Genomic DNA, 19,350 nt, shown 5'->3' on the forward strand with positions numbered 1-19,350 from the left:
GATTAGTTTGAAAATAACACAGTTGATGCAGAATACAGCAGGGATGCTGATGGTTAAGGACTATTATGCAAGCATAACATCTTTTCCCCCTGTTTGTTATGTTGGCTGCCAATTATCTCCTGAGTCCAATTCAGAGAGCTATTTTTAATCTATAAAATCCTCCAATGCCTTTGCTTCAGGGTATCTTAGGAATTGTCTCCTTCAGGCTGTAGCAGCCTTGGTCAATATATTTTAAAAATACTTATTTTATTTTTTCAGGCCTAAGGACTGTCTTCGTTCTATTATGAAGAGGGTGAACCACAAGGATCCTCATGTTGCTATGCAGGCATTGACAGTATGTGGCTTTTGTATTTTTTAAAGAAAACTTTAAAATAAATTTATTTTAAATTTATAAATGTTTAATCTTGATTTTTCCCTCTTCTCTTTAGCTTCTTGGAGCATGTGTCTCAAATTGTGGTAAAATATTTCATTTGGAAGTTTGTTCAAGAGATTTTGCAAGTGAAGTAAGCAATGTGCTAAATAAGGTAATATAGTTTAAAGCTGGTTATACACTGTCAGTTTAAAAGAATCATAGTATAAAAGATATATATGCTTTAACATAAATAATATACATAAGGATAAATGATTATCAAAGGAATGCTGTCTTTAACGAATATAAAAAATAGGCACATTCAAAAAAGTTAACCATTCTTAAAATGGTTATATGTTTTTGTTAAATTATCATAAATAAAGACCAAGGTTGGGAAGGGAAGATAGAAAAAAGTTGGGAAAACTTAAAAAAGCTGATAGGAAATCCGCTATAATTACCTGCATGAAATTAGCGATTAAACTTCATTTTAGATGAGGCGAGAGGATTTATAATCCTTGCCTCTTTAAGCAAGGAAAGGAAAAGAGAACCAGGTTGTCCTCAGCAGAGGAAAATACGCAAATGTAACAAAGGTTAGAAGGGAGGGAAGGAGGACAGTAGGGAAATCAGGATGGAGAGGAGAAAGGAGAGGAATAGTAAAGGCAGAAGAAGGGGGGAAGGATAAAGAGGAGGAAGAGAAAGAAGAGAAGGGAAAGAAGGTGGGAAGAAAGGAGAGAAGAAAGAGAAGAAACTGGGGGAGGAAGGAGGGAGGGAAGAAGAGAGAGTAGTAAAGAGGGAAAGAGGGAGGGAAAGAAAGAGAGAAGGAGTGTTGAAAGGAAGGAAGGAAGGAGGGAGGAAAGGAGGGAGATTAAGAGAAATGAAAGGAGGAGGGAAAGAGGAAGGGAGGGAGGGAAGGTACGTGAGAAGGAGGGGGGATCGAGGGAGGGAAAGGAGGGGGAAGGAAAGGAGAAAAGAAAGGAGGGAAGGCAGGGGAGAAGGAAGTAAGGGGGGAGGGAAGAAAAGGGTATGGAAAAGAAGAAATGAGGGAAGAGAAGAGGGAGGGAAGGAATAAGATACCTAACCTTTGATGTTTATAATGATTTGATAGTATGGGAATATCTTGAAATGTAGTTGTATTGTTTTTTACAAGTTATGGATGTTGTATTTTCTTTTTACCAATAAAATCTTTTTTTAAAATTAAAAAAAAAAGTCCTCCAATGTTTTCGTTGTAGCTATCAGAAGTTTCTGTATATATATAACTGTATTGATCTGAATACACTTTCAAGGAAGAGATGTTCATATTGTCTCTACTCTTATTAATTGAATGTAGTACTTAAACAGAATTTTGTGATAATAAAAATCAGTTGTTAAAGTTTATGAAACTCCTAAATGAACTGTTCTTTTTTTTTTGCGTCCCCTATGGAAGCCTGAAAAAAACTGGCTGTTTTTAAGAATAGCCAAGAAGTTTCTGTGTTTGTATGAGATTCACAGCACATTTTTTAAAAAATGGTTGTGTATCCTCTGAATGTAACTAGAAATTAGTCCATTTGTCCAGTGATATCAATCTGAAAAAGTAATTAAGGCTGAGTTTGATGATCTTATAGAAAATATTTCATCTTTTTCACAGGGTCATCCAAAGGTCTGTGAAAAGTTAAAAGCACTCATGGTAGAATGGACAGATGAATTCAAGAATGATCCTCAACTTAGTCTAATATCTGCTATGATAAAAAACCTTAAGGAACAGGGTGTCATGTTTCCAGTTATTGGTTCACAGGTAAAGTGGTAATAAATAACTATTACCTTTGTATTCTTACAAATCTTTCTTCCTTCCTTTATTTTTACTCCTTCTATACTTCTAGTACATTTCTATATACTACTTCATACATAACCTTTTGTTCTTTAAACTACATCTTTCTCTTTTTTTGGCCTTCATTAGTTCCATCAATTTTTATTTATTCTATTTTTATTCCACCTTTATTCTTTTTATAAATAACTCGAAGATACTTTTTCTTCCCCCTATTTTCCCCATATTAACCCTGTGACGTGGGTTTGGCTGAGAGAGAGCAACTGGTCCAAAACCCAGATGTTTTTTCATACCAAAATCTAATTATGATTTCCTTGGCCTTCCTCTACCTCTTGCACTATTCACTCTTCCTTTATATGGAAGGAATGAAATTTAATTCTCTCTGTAGAACTGGTTCATTTCAACAAACCTCTTTCATATTCACTCAATTGGTATTCAGTCCATATTTGTTCAGCATTTATTTATTCTTCACCCTATCTTTTCTCATTTATACACATTTTTCAAGTAAACAATTCATGCTGAATTGATTTTCTGTCTCAGGCAAGCAACTTGGTTTCTAATACATTGATTTTCAGATCTGCCAGTTCATAATACAAATTGCCTGATGTTCAGATGCTAATCATTTGAATTCCCAATCACTGAAGAAGAAATTGACAAGACTTAACTTGACATCTTCTAATCCGCTAACAAAATTTACCACTGCTTTGGCTTTTGCAAGCAGTAAAACTTGCCATTGTTACTATATTCAGGATCATTGATTTTAAAACTGATGTGTCAGAAGCTGTCAGTTATGTAGCCTGAATGGTGAAGAAGCACATCTAGTGAAGCCTAAATATCAACAGCACTCATGAACTCTCCCCTAACCTTGAAAGATTGCATGCCTGACCTGTTGTAGGAACTCTAAACTACTTTTTTCCTGACCTCAACAAAGAAATCAGTGGAGTGAACATAATGATTTTATTTATTTATTGGTTTGTTTGTTTGTTAGATTTCTAGGCCGCCCAATCCCGGAGGACTCCAGGCGGCTTACAAAGAAAGAAAAAAAGAAAAGCAAAATAAAAGAATAATTTAAAAATTCCCAACACACATACATTTCTAATTGGGGCTGGACCTTTACAATAAGGTCAACAGCCCCAGGCCTGCCGGAACAGCCAGGTTTTAACAGCTTTTCTGAAGGCCATGAGAGTGGGTAAGGTCCGGGTAATGATGTATCATACCGTGTTTCCCCGAAAATATGACAGGGTCTTATTTTCTTTTGCCCCACAAAATATGGCCTTGGGCTTATCAGGGAGAGCTTATTGTTTTGGGGTTGCTGGGTGGCTGCTCCCTTGCAAACTGGCTCCCGAAGAGCCGGGCACAGCCTCGGGCGAAAGAGTTATGAGGTTACCACGCTCACGAGCAGCTGCCTGGCAAATCCCCTCTCCAGCTGGGCAGAGCGCCATTCACTGACCTAGGGGGTATCACTAAGGTGCCAAGCCAAGTGGCGCTCTGCCCGCCCCCCAGCTCCCGCGTTTTGGCACATTTGGGATACCCCCTAGGTAGGAGAGGGCCGAGTATTCCAGCATCGGCTGCTCTAGGAGTGCTCTCTATGGTGGACCAGCTGCCGGACAGAGAGTCTTCCAGCAGCCACCAAAGAGAGAACTTCTAAAGCGGCCGATGCTGGAAGACTCGGCCCCGAGTTTTGGAGTTTGGAAGTTATGCCTGGAGCATGGCAGCGGCGGGCAGCAGCGGTGCCCTGGTAGAACTGTGCAAGGGCTTGGTGAGGCTGGGGGCAGAACATGTGCTCCCGAAACCCTCTCTCCAGCCCGGCAGAGCTCCATGCACTGACCTAGGGGGTATCCCGAATATGCCAAGCTGCAGGAGCCGGGGGCAGGCAGAGCGCCACGTGGCTTGGTGCCTTAGTGATACCCCCTAAGTCAGTGAATGGCGCTCTGCCCGGCTGGAGAGCGGATTTATCCGGCGGCTGCTCGCGAGTGTGGTTACCTCATGGCTGCTTCGCCCCTGAGTCTGTGCCCGGCTCTTTGGGAGCCTGCTTGCAAGGGAGCAGCCGCCCGGCAACTCCCCCCTCCGGCCAGGCAGAACGCCACTCCCCAACCTAGCGGTATCCCAAAGGCAGCAAGCAACGTTAGCGCCTCCCCTCCACTCCTGCGGCTTGGCGCCTTCGGAATACTGCTAGGTCGGTGAGCGGTGTTCTCCCTGGCTGGAGGGAGAGTTGTCCAAGGGATTTATTTTTGGGGGTGGGCTTATATTTTTGCCCATGCAAAAAATGGGGCAAGCCGTTAGTTTCGGGATAGATCATATTTTCGGGGAAACACAGTATTCATATCGCTAGGTGCTATTTTTATAATGACAAAGGCACTTGCAAAAAGATTTAGCTTTTTAATTAATGAACAAGTTACTGTTACGTAGTTCATATAGATTATATTCTTATATTTTAGGTGTTATTGAGTGGGTACTTGCAGAATTGTGTTTTTTAGAACAGTATGCTCCCTTCATAGACCATTTATCTATTTGACTTTTCAAAGTCAATTTGAAATATGTTAAAGAAAATAATGGTACCAATTTAATAGATGGAATATATTGCAATGATTCTTTTAAATATTGCAGTGATTCTTTTAAATTTATATAAATGTTGTTCCTCTATGTTTTGATCAGGCTGCAGAACAAGCAAAAGCAAGCCCAGCTCTAGTAGCCAAAGATCCTGGAACAGTAGCAAATAAGAAAGAAGAGGAGGATTTAGCTAAAGGTTGGTTTAATTTAAAGACAATATAAGCATTCAACATTTTCAGTTGGTGTTTTAAAAATCTAAAAAAAACCCAATGATTGTACAGTTAATATGCTATATTAGATTATATATTTATATTCTTTGTATAAAAATGTAGTTTTGAAAATGTAACATATATCCAATTGTTTTTTGTTGTGAAATGAAAAAGTTGGGGTGGGGGACTGGCTTAAACAATTATGCCAAAAGACACACCTATATATGTAATGTGTGAACAAATGTACTTGGACTAAAGCCTAATTATTGCTGAGCACCAATTATGAAAGAAACTATTTTCCAAAGAAGTGGCAACCAGAGTATTTAGCTTAAAAAAAGTATTATAAAAGCAGCATTGTAAATAGGAAGTCAAAAGAAAATATTAAGAGGTTCTATAATCCTTACATGTTATTTTAAACTTAGTGAACATTGTTCAGAATGTATTTTATAGAGCCTTGAAAGTAATGTAAGATTAAGACAACACCTTAATCTGGGTTGTTTAAATCTTATTTTACTTTCAAGACTCTGTAGAATACATTCTGGCCAAATTCCACTAAGATTTCAAATAACCTGCAAAGAAGAAGGAAATTGTTAGAAAAAGACTTAATGTTAAATTCAATCCAAATAACAGCACCAGAAAGAAATGCAAATGTGAGAAGTCATGAACACTAGGGCCGAAATCTTAATTTCTGCCCTGCATTTAATTACAGGCAGATTGTAATTTATTAGTACTACTGCTACTCCTTTATGTATGTGATAATAAAGATTAAACTGACCAGAAATAGATTAGGGAGATATGATAAACAGGATAATACTTGAATTGGATTTATATCTTACTTTTCCATCAGAGGAAAAAGGTATTCAAGCTGGCTAATAATACCATGCAACATAAATTAAAAACAGAATTAACTCTACACCAAAAAAAGATTAAAAGCTAATAAAATCTGTTGACCATTGTTAATTTATTAATCCATTAGTTAATATGTTAAGTTAAATAGAAAATATATATTTTAAAACTGTTTTTGATGACAGAATGGATCTATCACTTCTACAAAGGGGCATTCCATTGCTTAGAAATGACACAGGAAATAGTCTTTTTTGTTTTAAACAAACAGGTCTTACTTATATATCTAATATATCTTTTAAATTAGTATCTGGTAAGTCATCTCATTTATACTGATATGTAATTATATGTAATTTATGAAGCATTTCCCCTTTCTTTTATTCTGCATAATCTCCTTATCACCAAATAACAGGCTCCTTAAACTTTAGTAATTTTTAAAAGTTGGAATATGTTATTCAATAATATTAAATGTAGACACGAGGATCAGTTCATGAACTTTATCTGTTTTAGTAGGCATAATCGTGTATCTTCAGTCTAAGTTGTGTTGGGCTATTTAAATGAATATTTCTACTTTTTTATTTTTAAGGATATATTATGCAAATAATCACACAACTGAAATGGCATAAATTTAATGAGAATTTATTTTCTTTTTACTTCACAGCTATTGAATTATCACTGAAAGAACAAAGACAACAGCAAACTCCACTTTCCACTCTTTATCCAAACACTACAACTACAACTCTATCAACAAATCACAAACACGAGGGGCGAAATGTTCGAGCGATTTATGATTTTGAAGCTGCTGAAGATAATGAATTAACATTTAAAGCTGGAGAACTTATCACTGTCCTTGATGACAGGTAAAAGGAGTGTCTCTTGAAAATGCAAAATTGAAATACTTTGATACATACTTGTTATTTTCAGTTATCATGTCATTTTGATGCTGTCCAGTTCACTAGGACTGTGGCCTATGTTTTAAAGTCTTTGTACTTTTTAACATTTTATATTCTTTTGATTGACATGAATTAGATTTTGATTACCTGTTAGGCCTAGTAGCCTAGTATTACTAATTTGTTTTTTTTAATCTTTGTGCTTTTTTTAATGAAAGGATCTACTGAAATGAAAAGTCTTTAAATGTAATGGGCTGAATACAGATAATGCCACTTCCAGAAAAGAAAGAAAACCATTAGTATTATATGTAAATACAATTGTTTATTTAATGTTGAATCAGCCTTTCAAAAGGCTGATCATGGTCCTTGCATTTAAGTGAATGCAAGTACAATTTTCTCTTTAGACCTCCTGCCTGAATATATTGAAGTTGGGAAGTGGTGGGGCAGAGCTGCATTTGTGATCTGTTTTTATTACATTTTGAGCTTTCCACACAAGTGTCTGAATGGGGCTAGTCATTCAGAGCTTCAAAAATATGATTTTGTAAGATGTTTATGCCATGGCCTCTGGTTCACACATAGATCTTAGCATATTTGACATGTTAATGATATACAAACACAGTCTTCAATTTACATTCAAATCAGGTAACTGTGGCTTATTCAGTTAGTACCTTCTAGTAGTGCATCTGTTCTGGAGCAGCAGCATTATTGAACAGATTCTTTTACGTGGCCTAATTTTGGAATTAAGAAAATAATTGGGGGGGGGGTGTTTCTAAAAGTATAGACAGAATGAATTCATTTATTGTTATCTGAGAAATCTAAGGCAATAGCATACAACCACTTCCTTTTGCAAAGCACCTTGTAGTTGTTTGTAGGTACTTACTCATGAGCTGCATGCCCATTTTCCAACTGTTTGGTTACTAAGTAAAGCATGGCCTCATGATATTCTTGTGCAGCATCCTTTTGCTGTATCAGAAAAACAGTATTTCCATGAAGATTCTTTGGAGTGAAATCAATATGTTGTCTTGGATACAGTAATCATATTCAGCAGGTTTGTATATCCCTAAGCCTTTCAAAAGGTGATGGATATTGTTTAGAGAAGACAGTGAAAATGTCTAAAGTCCAAACTTTTTCTAAAACATCAATAAGAATTCATAAAATACTTAATTCGGGATACTAAAAATAAAACTTGAGTTATAGAAACAGAAAAGAGTAATTTTAATTAATAAAAATAAAGTGGATAGAAAATACAAGTTCTACCTATTAAATGTTATTAAGTAAAAATATAAAAATATATTTTGTAGAGCTGTAAATAAATATACACAGAACAGAAATATAGTCCTTCACTTAGAACCATTCATTTAATGATGGCTTTGAATTAACAGTGGTGCTGAAAAAAATCACTTGCAACCCTTCCTTGAAATTATGACCTTCATACCTCTGTGGTCATGTGATCACAATTTGGATACTTGACAACTGACTCCCATCAATGACATTGCAATACTCTAGTCAATTGATTGTGATTTATGACCCAATTGTCTTCCAAAAAGCAAAATTAATGGGGAAACCCTTCACTTAGAGCTTTTTCACCAATAAGCCACCATGCTGCTCATATATACATACAAAAATAAATAAATAATAAATAAATAAATAAATAAATAAATAAATAAATAAATAAATAAAATGTATATAATAGATAAGATATAATAGGAGCTAAAATCTGAACATAGTATTACATGATATATAAAGAAAGTACAGTAGTTTCCTATGTAGGATAATAAAATGAAAATGCTGTCTTTGGTCTCATGGCAAGGCACAAATTAAATTTTCCACAGGCCTACAGAATAACTGAATTCAGTATTTTTTTAATCCTTTTAAAGTGAAGAATAGAATTTTGTAGCAGTAGTATATTTGAAATGGTAAAATATATTTATTTATTTATTTATTAGACATATATACTGCTTCATAGGGCTTTCAGCCCTCTCTAAGCGGTTTACAATTTTTTTTAGCAAATTGAGTCAGCAACTTGTCCCCACAGTCCGGGTCCTCATTTCACCCACCTCAGAAGGATAGAAGACTGAGTCAACCTTGAGCCAGTGAGATTTGAACCGCTGAACTGCAGATCACAGTCAGCTAAAGTGGCCTGCAGTACTGCACCCTAACCACTGCGCCACCTCGGCTCTATATATATTTACTAGTGATGTATTTTTTCCTATTTATTATTTGTATTTTAGCAAATTCAGGTTAATACTTGCATTGCCTGAATAGGAATTCCATTACTAAATAAAACAGTTGTAAAGAATGACGTTATGTGACTGCACTTCTTAGTGCTGGCAATTCTGGTTGCCATCGTTAAGCAAATTACCTACCATTGTTAAGTGCAATGTCCCATGGTCACCATTTGTGATCTCCTGCCTTCTTTCCAGTAATTTTGCTTGTGAGCAGACCGTGAAAGTTTCAAATGGGAATCATGATCTCAAGATGCTACAGTGTTGTAATTGAGAGGTGGTCACTGAGCATCTTGGTCACAATCATGTAACTGTGGAGACACAGCAATGGCTGAAACTTTGGGAACCAATCCTAAGTACTAGTTTTTAATGACATCATAAATTTTAACGGTCTCTGAATGAGTGGTTATTAAACAAGGATTACCAATATAGTAATGTCCAAATGCATTATTTTAAGCAAGAGCACAAGCACTAACATTTTAGCTCTAATAATTCTAAATAAAGTTTGCCACTTCATTGATAATTGTGTTGGATTATGATTCTGTCTGAATTATTTGGAAAAAATATTAGCTCAATATTATCTAATACAAATGTAAACAGAAATGAAGTCTACTCAAGTTCCAATTTATTTAAATATTTAAATCAAGGTATTCCAGTACCCAAGTTCTGGATAATTTATCATTCTTAAAACTGTTTGAAACTCAGTTTGGGTTTTTAAAAGTCACTTCCTTATATATCAGTATAAAACTGTTTTCATCCTAGTGCTCTCCAATTTAATTTTGGGCAGAAACTAAGAAAGCTAATGCAATTTGGTATTATAAAAGGGTGCTAATCTAGAACATTAATTTATTTTTTTTAAGTTTGAAATCATAATCCAAAGAAGTTTTTTAATTTTTATGACAGCAATTAATTTGTAATGTAGTAAAATTCCTGTCAACAAAAAATATCAGGCAATGACCAAATACTTAAATTTAGATGTTTTACACTGTTTATTTACATTATATGTAAATTATGTAAAATTTATTACACACCATAAATCACGGTCTTAACTTTAACTTTCTTCCTTTGTAAAATCAAGGTTTTACTGAACTAATGTCTTACTAGGAGAAAGCTGCTTTTTAAAGATTCTTCATGTTTAATATTTCTTAGAATTCTCTGAATAGTTGCTCTTTAACCTACTAGTTTCATATGAATTATTCATTTCTTTATAAGCCTACAGATAAGTAGATAAGAGGGTGTATTTAATTTAGTGGCTTCAAGAATTAATCAAGGATGCTGTCCAAAGTATTTTGGTGGGTAGAAAGGGAATACAACTTGTCACTGCTCGACCTTTTGTTTTGCCATTCTAAGTAATTATTTTCTTTATCATTCATAGTGATACAAACTGGTGGAAAGGTGAAACTCATCAAGGGATAGGATTATTTCCTTCCAATTTTGTAACTGCTGATCTTACTGCTGAACCAGAAATGAGTAAGTAGCACAGTGAGAGAAAAGCCATGGATAAATGGTGGAAGAATAAGAAAAATCATTCCCTTCAAAAAGGATTTTACTATAACAGAAAATATTTTTCTTTATAATAAAAGACTCTTAGTTTTAGATTCTATTTCTTTATTTTACTCTGTGTTACTCTATCCCAGTCTCTGTTTAATTCTAATTCATTGGTCCTATATTCTAATTAATATCTTCTAATCTATTTTCCATTTTAACCTCAATCTGGGATACTTTTTTTAGCTTTCAACATCCCCTAAATCCTTCCCCACCTCTGTCTGAAATTACTTATGTTGCCTAATAGCTCGCTACTGGGGGGGAGGAGAGGAAGGGCTGGCATCCTGCCTGCTTTTTCAATGCTTTGTCAAAGCTGCAGTGCTATCAGAGATTTAGTGTTGGTGTGATTTAAAGTCAGGACTCTCTTTTTCTGATTTAGTTGCCTAGGTGGAATATACCATAGCTTTCTGGAGTTTCATATTTCTGACTCTTCCTACTTTTCACTTTCCATTACCGTGTTGCATGATTGCCAAAGCTAGTTACAACACTACTGGTATTATGATTTTTGTTGTTGGTGATACTGTACATACTGGTTACTTGTTTGGGCTTGCTGACCAGCTGTTCCTATGGGGAAAGGCTGGGATCTTCCCTTGGCTGAGCTCAGTTCTTTCTTTCTTTCTTTCTTTCTTTCTTTCTTTCTTTCTTTCTTTCTTTCTTTCTTTCTTTCTTTCTTTCTTTCTTTCTTTCTTTCTTTCTTTCTTTCTTTCTTTCTTTCTTTCTTTCTTTCTTTCTTTCTTTCTTTCTTTCTTTCTTTCTTTCTCAATAATTCCTTCTTTTTTGCCATTAGTGCCACACTTTCTTTTCAGACATCTTTAAAAATAGATTCAAACTATTAAATAAAGGAAGGGCAGGCAACTTTGAAGATAAAGTGAGAATTGGGGCACAAACAACTTTTTTTGCTATGCATCTTTCCTCTCACACTATTAAAACATAATAAGCTTAATTGTGACATTTCTGATTTTGCCCAGCTTTGCTGTGACGAAGCTAGATTGTTTGCAGGCAGCCTTGACTGTTATTAACTGAGTCATTCACTTTGCTATTGTAAAATCCTTTCACAGTTTCCATAAACCATCTGATAAAGTCTTATTTCCTAGCATATTTATTCCTTTTAGAAAATAGCAGTCAGAGAAGAATGAAGCTATGATGTCAGTACGGAACTAAACTAACCCACATAATGGAACTACAGAATGGTCTGACATCAGTTCTTGGAAATTTTATAGGACTAATCAGAAACGCATTAGTGTGTAAGCACCTTATAAGCAATGAATAATTACCAGAAGTCAGTATGTGTTTGTCAAAAACAAGTATTTGCCAGGTTTATATGTTATTTTATGATCAAGTAGCTTTCATAGAAGATTATGGAAATGCTGAAGATATATCTTTATTTCAGCAAATCATTTCACATTTTACCTCATTATATTCTGATTATGCAAGTAATAAAGTGGAGCTGGATAGGATGACAATTATGTGGACATAACTCACTTGAAAATTATATTCAATTCACCAAATCAAATTGGAGTGGAAGCTGAGATGCTGTATACTGATTTCTTTTTGCCCTTCTGATTTCCTCTTCTGTGAAAAGTCTTTTCAGCCTCTGAAATTGCTATTCTTCCTAACTGGCAGCCAACTGCCAGCAGGATCTAAAAGTCACGGTAATATTTTGGCTGGTGGTTGGAAGATACTGGACGTTTGGAATGCGGTAGGACTCTGAATCTAGATTAACCTCTGATGTAAAGTTATTTTCCATTGTAAACATTTGTCACTTTGTTCAGTATTCTTTCATTTTTTGTTTCTGCAGTGAAGTCTGAAAAGAAAACGGTACAGTTTAGTGATGAAATTCAAGTTGAAACAATTGAACCAGAACCTGAACCAATGTATATTGATGAAGTATGTACAAAATCCAGCCATCAGTAAAGAATACATGAAGTATTGTCTTTTGATTTCAGAATTCGCTGAGCGCTGTCAGTAGATGAAAGTACAAAAAAAACAACAACCCTCAGACAAAATTTCTTCTATTTTAAGCATATTAAGTAATCCCAATAGCTTTTATTTTTCCTTTATTGTTTCCCCTTAGTAGCATCTTCATTGCTCTTTGACTGAAACATTAATAAACATACGTGCTAGGAAAGAAATAAAATGCATGCTTCAAAAATTATTTTGAAGAAATGGTTCAGAATTCGCACCAGCACAGCACTTCTCAACTTCTCGCTCATTCAGCTCTTTTTAGGTTTTCTCAGCTCAGTGTGACTCTTAAAACAACTCACATAGAAGCTGAAAAGAGACTTGCCTGACAAATTCTTCCCTGAATTTTAAGTGCAAAAATTTAATATTGAACTCCATCCATTGGCTTATACTCTATTATTACTTCTATAGTCTACTGCCTCTTCCTATATATAGATTTATTTTTGGAGTGGCAAAAAAGTAAAATATTTATCAAAAGTCAATTGTTGTTCTTTTATTTATATTTTTATTGTATTATAAGTTAACCCAGAGTTGTTTTGGTCATGACATGGGTAGCATATAAACAAATACATATCTGTTTTCATAAATATTGCATAAAATGATTGAAACATTTTAAAGTCTAGTTTCTTGTTTCATTATAGTATTTATTTTTTTATTCCAAAAGATTTGGAAAATGCCACGTTATGTTTGTGTATTTCACTACTCCCTTGCTTCATTTAATTTTATTTGCTATTTAATCACTAGGTGGTAGTGTTGCTATAGTTAATGACTACCAGTAGCAATCATGTTTCTATTCTATTGCTTCTTAGAGATTTCTAAAATAGCTTATATATGTTGAAATATTCTATTTGTATTAATGATAGTGTAATTGGAAATTATTCATAGTATTGTGAATTCTTTATAGTTCTGTAAGTTGCTCAGAGTCACTGAGTGAGTAAGTGAATGGCATTCATATTTTCTTTCATACATACATACATACATACATACATACATACATACATACATACATACATATTTTCAAACATATGAAATGTTACTTTTATTTGAGGTTATCAATTAATATATTTTAAAATTATATTTATAGTTGCAGAACAATTTTATAAAATTTAATTTGACCAGTATTTAACTCAGTGATACTTACTATTATTTTTTTCAGAAATATATTAAAATGTATGATATCAATTCACAAAATTTATTTTCTACAAAAGATATTGTAGAACTTCCTTATTTACATAAAGATATGAAATCTAGTGTGAAAATACAACTGCATTATTAAACCTACTTGTGAGTGGCTTGATAATACTGGCACTGCTCTCTTTTAAAAGTGAATATTTGACTATTTGGCATATAATTTATTTTTATTGAAGAAAATTATACTATATAATTCATGCAAAGCAGTTGGTGTAGTGGCTAAGATGCCTGCGTAAAACTTAGAAGACTGGGACTTCTAGTTCCACCTTGGCATAAAGCCAGCTGACTTGAGGAACCTATAGATTCCAGGAATGAAAACTAACTTGAAAGCATACCTTCCCCCCCCCCCAATCCTTGATAACTCATATATAGAAACAATGTATTTATTTCGGCATGTTGCAATGTGGTTTGATCTTCTGTTTTTTTAAGTCAACAGGCATTTCCATGCCACATGATAAACCTTTTTGCATTTAAATGGACTTTTAAAATTAAATTCTAATATCTCAGGGCAATTGAGGGTAGAAGAAAAGGATTCCATTTTGAAGGAAAGAAAAAAAAATCAAGTATAGTCAAGTTGTTGCACACACCTTGTGCAGTTACAAATAAACAACTTTATGTCATGTTCTAGGATAAAATGGACCAGCTGTTGCAAATGTTGCAAAGTGCAGATCCAGCAGATGAGGAGCCAGACCTTCCAGAGCTGGTCCATCTTGAAAGTAAGCTTCCTAATGCTACGTAACAATGTCACACAACGGACCTCCTACCTAAAACTAAGCTAAGCTATCCCTACCATTTCTGCAAAACTAGCTTTCTTTAACAGTCTTAAATCTTTTTATTTGTTTATTAATTCAGTGAAAGAAACAGTGCTTAGTTCTGTGGTTTAATAACATCATTTATCTACAGCACTTGTTTATTTGTTTGAGATGTTATAGAATAAGGAATCTGGAAGTAATACAATGTTAACGTTTATAACAGCTGGAGCAAATAAAGCATATTAATATCTCTATTTCTAGCAATGTGCCATCAAATGGGACCTCTCATTGATGAAAAGCTAGAAGATATTGACCGGTAAGAATAGCAGTAAGCTTAGTATCTTACAGTAGGGATTGGCAGCCTCTTTATGCCAAAGACATCACATAACATTGGAGGGGGACAGGGAAAAAACTACAAAGTTTTGAGGCTATATCAAAGCTATGGCTTTCAGAATTTTTTTTGGCAGATTTATAACTAGTTGGTCTATTTTAAAGGTTATACCACAGCTTACATTTCTACACATTTTTTAAAAATGATATGTGTTAATGTTATTTAGCTTTTTTAATAGTAGCCATTATTGTTTCCATTTTCCCATTTGAGAAGGCATATTTGAGAATCAGTCCACATATTCACTACTTTTGATGGTCAACTTTTTTTAAAGCTATTTTCATCCTGTGACTATTTCCTTGCAATTCTTTACTACTTTAAGAAGGTTTGTAGGGTTTTGTTTGCTATTAGGAAGCAAAAGAATTGTATCTGCTGGGAACTATGTGTGGCTTCAGGAAGTGCATCCAACTAGTAAACACTCAGTTACATCCAGTTGCCCCAACTCTAACCCGAATTAAGGGATTATAGGGCAGTGATGGCGAACCTTTTGGCACCAAGTACCAAAGGCAGAATGCACATACATGTGTACGTGCCGGAGCACTGGAAACCCAAAGACCAGCTGGCCAGTGCGTGCTTGCCTGTTCTTTGGCTGTTTTTTGGCCCATTTTCAGACCAGTTTTTTGCCCGTTTTTGGCCCAAAAAATGGCCGAAAAACAGCCTGAAAATGGCCTGATTTGGGGGCATTTTTCGGGCCATTTTCAGGCGCTCCGGAAGAAGAGCATCTGGCAACAGCATGCATGCCCACAGAGAGGGCTCTGTGTGCTATCTCTGTCACGTGTGCCATCGATTCGCCATCATGGTTATAGGGTCTTAAAAAGGGAGTTAGGAGGCAAGAGGGTTGTCCTTCTGTAAAACTCTATTACTAGTATCTTTGTGCTTCTACTTTGGATGTGCAATGGAATGATTTTTATTTATTAATTGACAAGCTGTTAACAAATAATTCATGATACAATCTTGTATTTAAAAAATATTACTTATTTTTATTTGTTTCATCCAGGAAGCATTCAGAACTTTCGGAACTCAATATAAAAGTGATGGAAGCCCTCTCATTATATACTAAGTTGATGAATGAAGACCCAATGTATTCCATGTATTCAAAATTACAAAACCCTCAATACTACATGACTCAGTCTAATGTTTCTAATTCTCAGGTATGCACCTGAATGTTTTAAAAACTGGAGATATTGTTCCATTTTAAGCCAAGTCATTATAAAGTTGTTAATATATATTGGTCATAAATATTCAGTTTGTGTTGTAAATTTGTTGAAAATTATGGGAAGAATATTAATGAGAAATTATATCTTAACAAAATATAATGGTGAGACTATATCATCTGCCCAGAGTTATGAAGTTAAATTTATTACACTCCAATTCTACTATATACAACCAAATACTGATACATAGTAAATTACAATAATCTTGGAAAGAAATGATTGCTTGATGGATGGATTATGTACCATCCAGTTGGTATTGATTCGCAATGACTACCTATACATTTTTTTTCATGATATTCTTTCCCTAACTTAGTCCTTCAGGTGTGCACTCACCAACACTGTAATTGAGTCCACATGGAGAGAAATGACTTCAAGTTTAATGATTTGTGCGAGATGGATGCATTCATATTCTTGGATGTGGGAAAATACTCTGTACTGTTATATAATAGAAATTATGAAAAGATTTTAGTGAGCCTGGATTCTTTTTGTTAAGCTGCAAGTGAATATTGCTACAGTCTTTTGTTTGGGAACAGGGTTAAATTAATAAGCATAAGTTGAAATGCTTACAGTTGTGTTTTGTTTCTTCTTATTTGATGTTTTTTAGGTTTATCAAGGACAGCCTCAAAGCAATGCTTATTTGGTGGGAGGAAATACACAGATGAGTCACGTGCAAGGCTACAGCCTTCCGTCAGATCAACTTCCATCTCTTAATCAAGGCACAGTTCCTCCAGTAGCAAGTCCCGGGTTAGCTAGCCAGCCAGTTCAGGCATCTTACACAAAGTAATTGAAAATATATATATCTAAGTTTTAACTTAAACTAAACTAGCCAGTCTTAAAGTGGAAATTCAGCATCAATGTTCAATTATTCATTTCAAAAATCTTTTTTTAAATATTTGATTTGTTCTTCATTTGAAAAGAACATGTATAAAATCAGAATAATTGTAATGGAGTTCCATAATTTAGTTTTATTGTTTAGGATTACTCAGGAATGAATCTCATTTTGAGTGTTAATTTTGCAAGGAAAAGCTATAACATTCCTGTTATTCCTAAGATGCCTGCAGTTGAAGTCAAAAGACTGCAGGCATCTTAGAAATAATATGTACCTTCTTAGATCTCTGGCTGACTTTTCCTTTTCTTACCTGAAATTCTTTGATAAAAGTGCAGGTTACCATAACTTGAGAAGCTCTTTCAGGACAAAGCATTGAATGGATTTTATAGAGTAATATGTGAATGAGATACATGAAAACTTGATATGTCCTCCAATGGTACTTAGTAATAATTCTTATTGAATATTTATTAATCATGTCACGTAACTTAACTAGCTTTCTGAAATTTTGGTTTGTATTCTCTTTTAAATTGTATTCTGTTTCAAGAATAAAAACGGTGAAAGAAGTTAAGGCAAGATGACAGTTTAGAAAATAGAAGAATATCAAAATGTGCTAGTTTATCCCAGCCTAAATAGATACAGTTAAGAGATTATTCATGTAGAGCAAGAACTGTTAAAACAGTTTTGTGTTCCCTGAAGAAACTGGTTTAAAAGACTGGACTGGGCTGGAAAGATTTGACTAAATGCTTTCATGTTTCTATTTCAAGTACTTTTTCTTAACTATTTATTTACTGAAGTTGGAAAAGAAGCTCAAATTTATTGTGTGTGTGTGTGTGTGTGTGTGTGTGTTTATAGAAGAATTTGATTACTTTTGTCAACCTTGCTTTGTATCCTTTTGTTTATCTTCTTTCCTTTCCTATCTCTATTTCTAGCACGATGGTGGGTTCTGTTCCAGGAAACACTTACTCTAGCCAAGCTGCAGTCTACAGCCCAACCCCTGCAGCTACTGAGGCTACTTCTTACCAAAATTCTGGAACTCTGTCTCAGGTGCCAGGTTATAATTTAGTCACCTCAACTCTTCCCCAGCCTCCAGGAAACCAACCACCACAACAGCCTCCATCATCACAGAAGGCATTACTATAGGATACAGGACTTTGGATTCCTAATCTACTCTAACCTCTGTGGAAGGCAGTTTACAAAGTTATGAGTTTATTTCTTTAATATCTTAAACATGGGTTATCCTTGGTTTAATAAGAATCTCTCTTGGTGAAGAAGTAAGATGATTCTATTTGCACTGACTTAAGATTTTTGTTTTACCTTTGGAAAGGGAATTAAAATATTTAGAATATTTAATTCCTTTAAAATGCCTAAACATTGGTACAAAGTTATTTATGTCTGCTGAAACTGTTGAGTTTGTGAAGATCCAACTCGGCAAATTATTGTGGCATATATGTAATGTATATACAATATGTTTGTGTTAGTGATCGTTCTGAATTACTATAGTGATCATGTGAATATAAAAATGTGTTAAAATTTACATTACTGTTTTATTAATCGTGAACCATGGTCATAGATGGACCATGTTCATGGATTTTATAAGAATGTTTGCTTTAACCCATATACTGTATGTCAAATATTTGCAGGTTGTGGTTATGTTATTGAATCTGAATTGCTTGGTTTTCATTAATAATACACTGAATGCAATTGTGTTGTTTTCTGCCTCCCTGTAGCCTGTGGATGCTATAAAATGACTATCTACCAAAGTAGGCTAGAACTTCAGACACTCTTCATTCAGAAAATGTTTTATGCTTATCAGTAATGGTTTCAAAACAATAAGTGGCAGGCTGCTAAATTTATGGAACCATGAAACAGAACTGTTTTATCTTTACTGTTTAAAAGATATGACTTACATTTCCATGCTAGTTTTAACTCAGTAACCTGCTGAGTGGGACACTTTGGATGTGAATGAATGACATTTCTAAACTGGAATAATGAAACACTACATTTATTAAAGTCTTGTTAAAGGCTGCCATCATTGCCACTTTCTTTGATTGTGTGTGTTTTCTAAAAAAAAAAACTCTTCATGGTCTTTGTTGGATTATTATTCTTGTAGTCATGGGGTAGAGATAAATTTCAACTGACAATTTCATGGCCAGAGAAATGCCTCAAAGATCAAGTTTTATTAAGGAATGAAATAATTTAACTATTCATGGCTGAAGTTGAGCTATATGAATGTAGTTCTGAAATTGATTAAATGATTCAACTGTAGAGTCAAACATGAATGAATATAGTTAAAAAAACTAGTTTATTATTGGTTTCTCTGACAAATATTCTTCTGAATTGAGAATTGCTTCTAAAAATACTTTACTAAACAGCAACTTCTACATTATTTTGGATTCTTTCTTAAGTTATGGTGTGTAGTTTTGGATATTTATCTACTTCATTTTTAAATAGGGTATTAAGAGAATTACAATTATGTTTATACATTTTTTCAAACCATTTCTTTAAGTTTCTAGAGCTACAGTCAACTACATTTTAGGTATAGTTAGAAGGCTAAATACAGAAAACTAACTCTTTTACTTTCTAATAAGAAAATATGTAGGGA

At 34.4% G+C, this 19,350-nt stretch overlaps 1 protein-coding gene across 1 annotated transcript in view; it reads left to right on the forward strand.

Moving 5' to 3' along the window:
* Positions 1–18,773, forward strand: part of STAM (signal transducing adaptor molecule) — a 33,569-nt gene extending 14,796 nt beyond the window's left edge. Inside the window, exons 3-14 of the mRNA XM_014059685.2 lie at positions 259–334; positions 429–524; positions 1,974–2,120; positions 4,806–4,896; positions 6,414–6,612; positions 10,243–10,337; positions 12,211–12,299; positions 14,194–14,281; positions 14,579–14,633; positions 15,703–15,856; positions 16,524–16,699; positions 17,678–18,773. Coding sequence (XP_013915160.1) covers positions 259–334; positions 429–524; positions 1,974–2,120; positions 4,806–4,896; positions 6,414–6,612; positions 10,243–10,337; positions 12,211–12,299; positions 14,194–14,281; positions 14,579–14,633; positions 15,703–15,856; positions 16,524–16,699; positions 17,678–17,888 — 1,477 coding nt within the window. The 3' untranslated portion in view covers positions 17,889–18,773. The remainder of the gene's footprint in view (positions 1–258; positions 335–428; positions 525–1,973; positions 2,121–4,805; positions 4,897–6,413; positions 6,613–10,242; positions 10,338–12,210; positions 12,300–14,193; positions 14,282–14,578; positions 14,634–15,702; positions 15,857–16,523; positions 16,700–17,677) is intronic.
* The last annotated feature ends 577 nt before the right edge of the window (positions 18,774–19,350 follow it).

This window comes from Thamnophis sirtalis, unplaced genomic scaffold (genome assembly GCF_051295495.1).
Source record: "Thamnophis sirtalis isolate CommonGarterSnake01/CBP01778 unplaced genomic scaffold, rThaSir2_p1.2 scaffold_4, whole genome shotgun sequence".
NCBI classification, from domain to species: domain Eukaryota; kingdom Metazoa; phylum Chordata; class Lepidosauria; order Squamata; family Natricidae; genus Thamnophis; species Thamnophis sirtalis.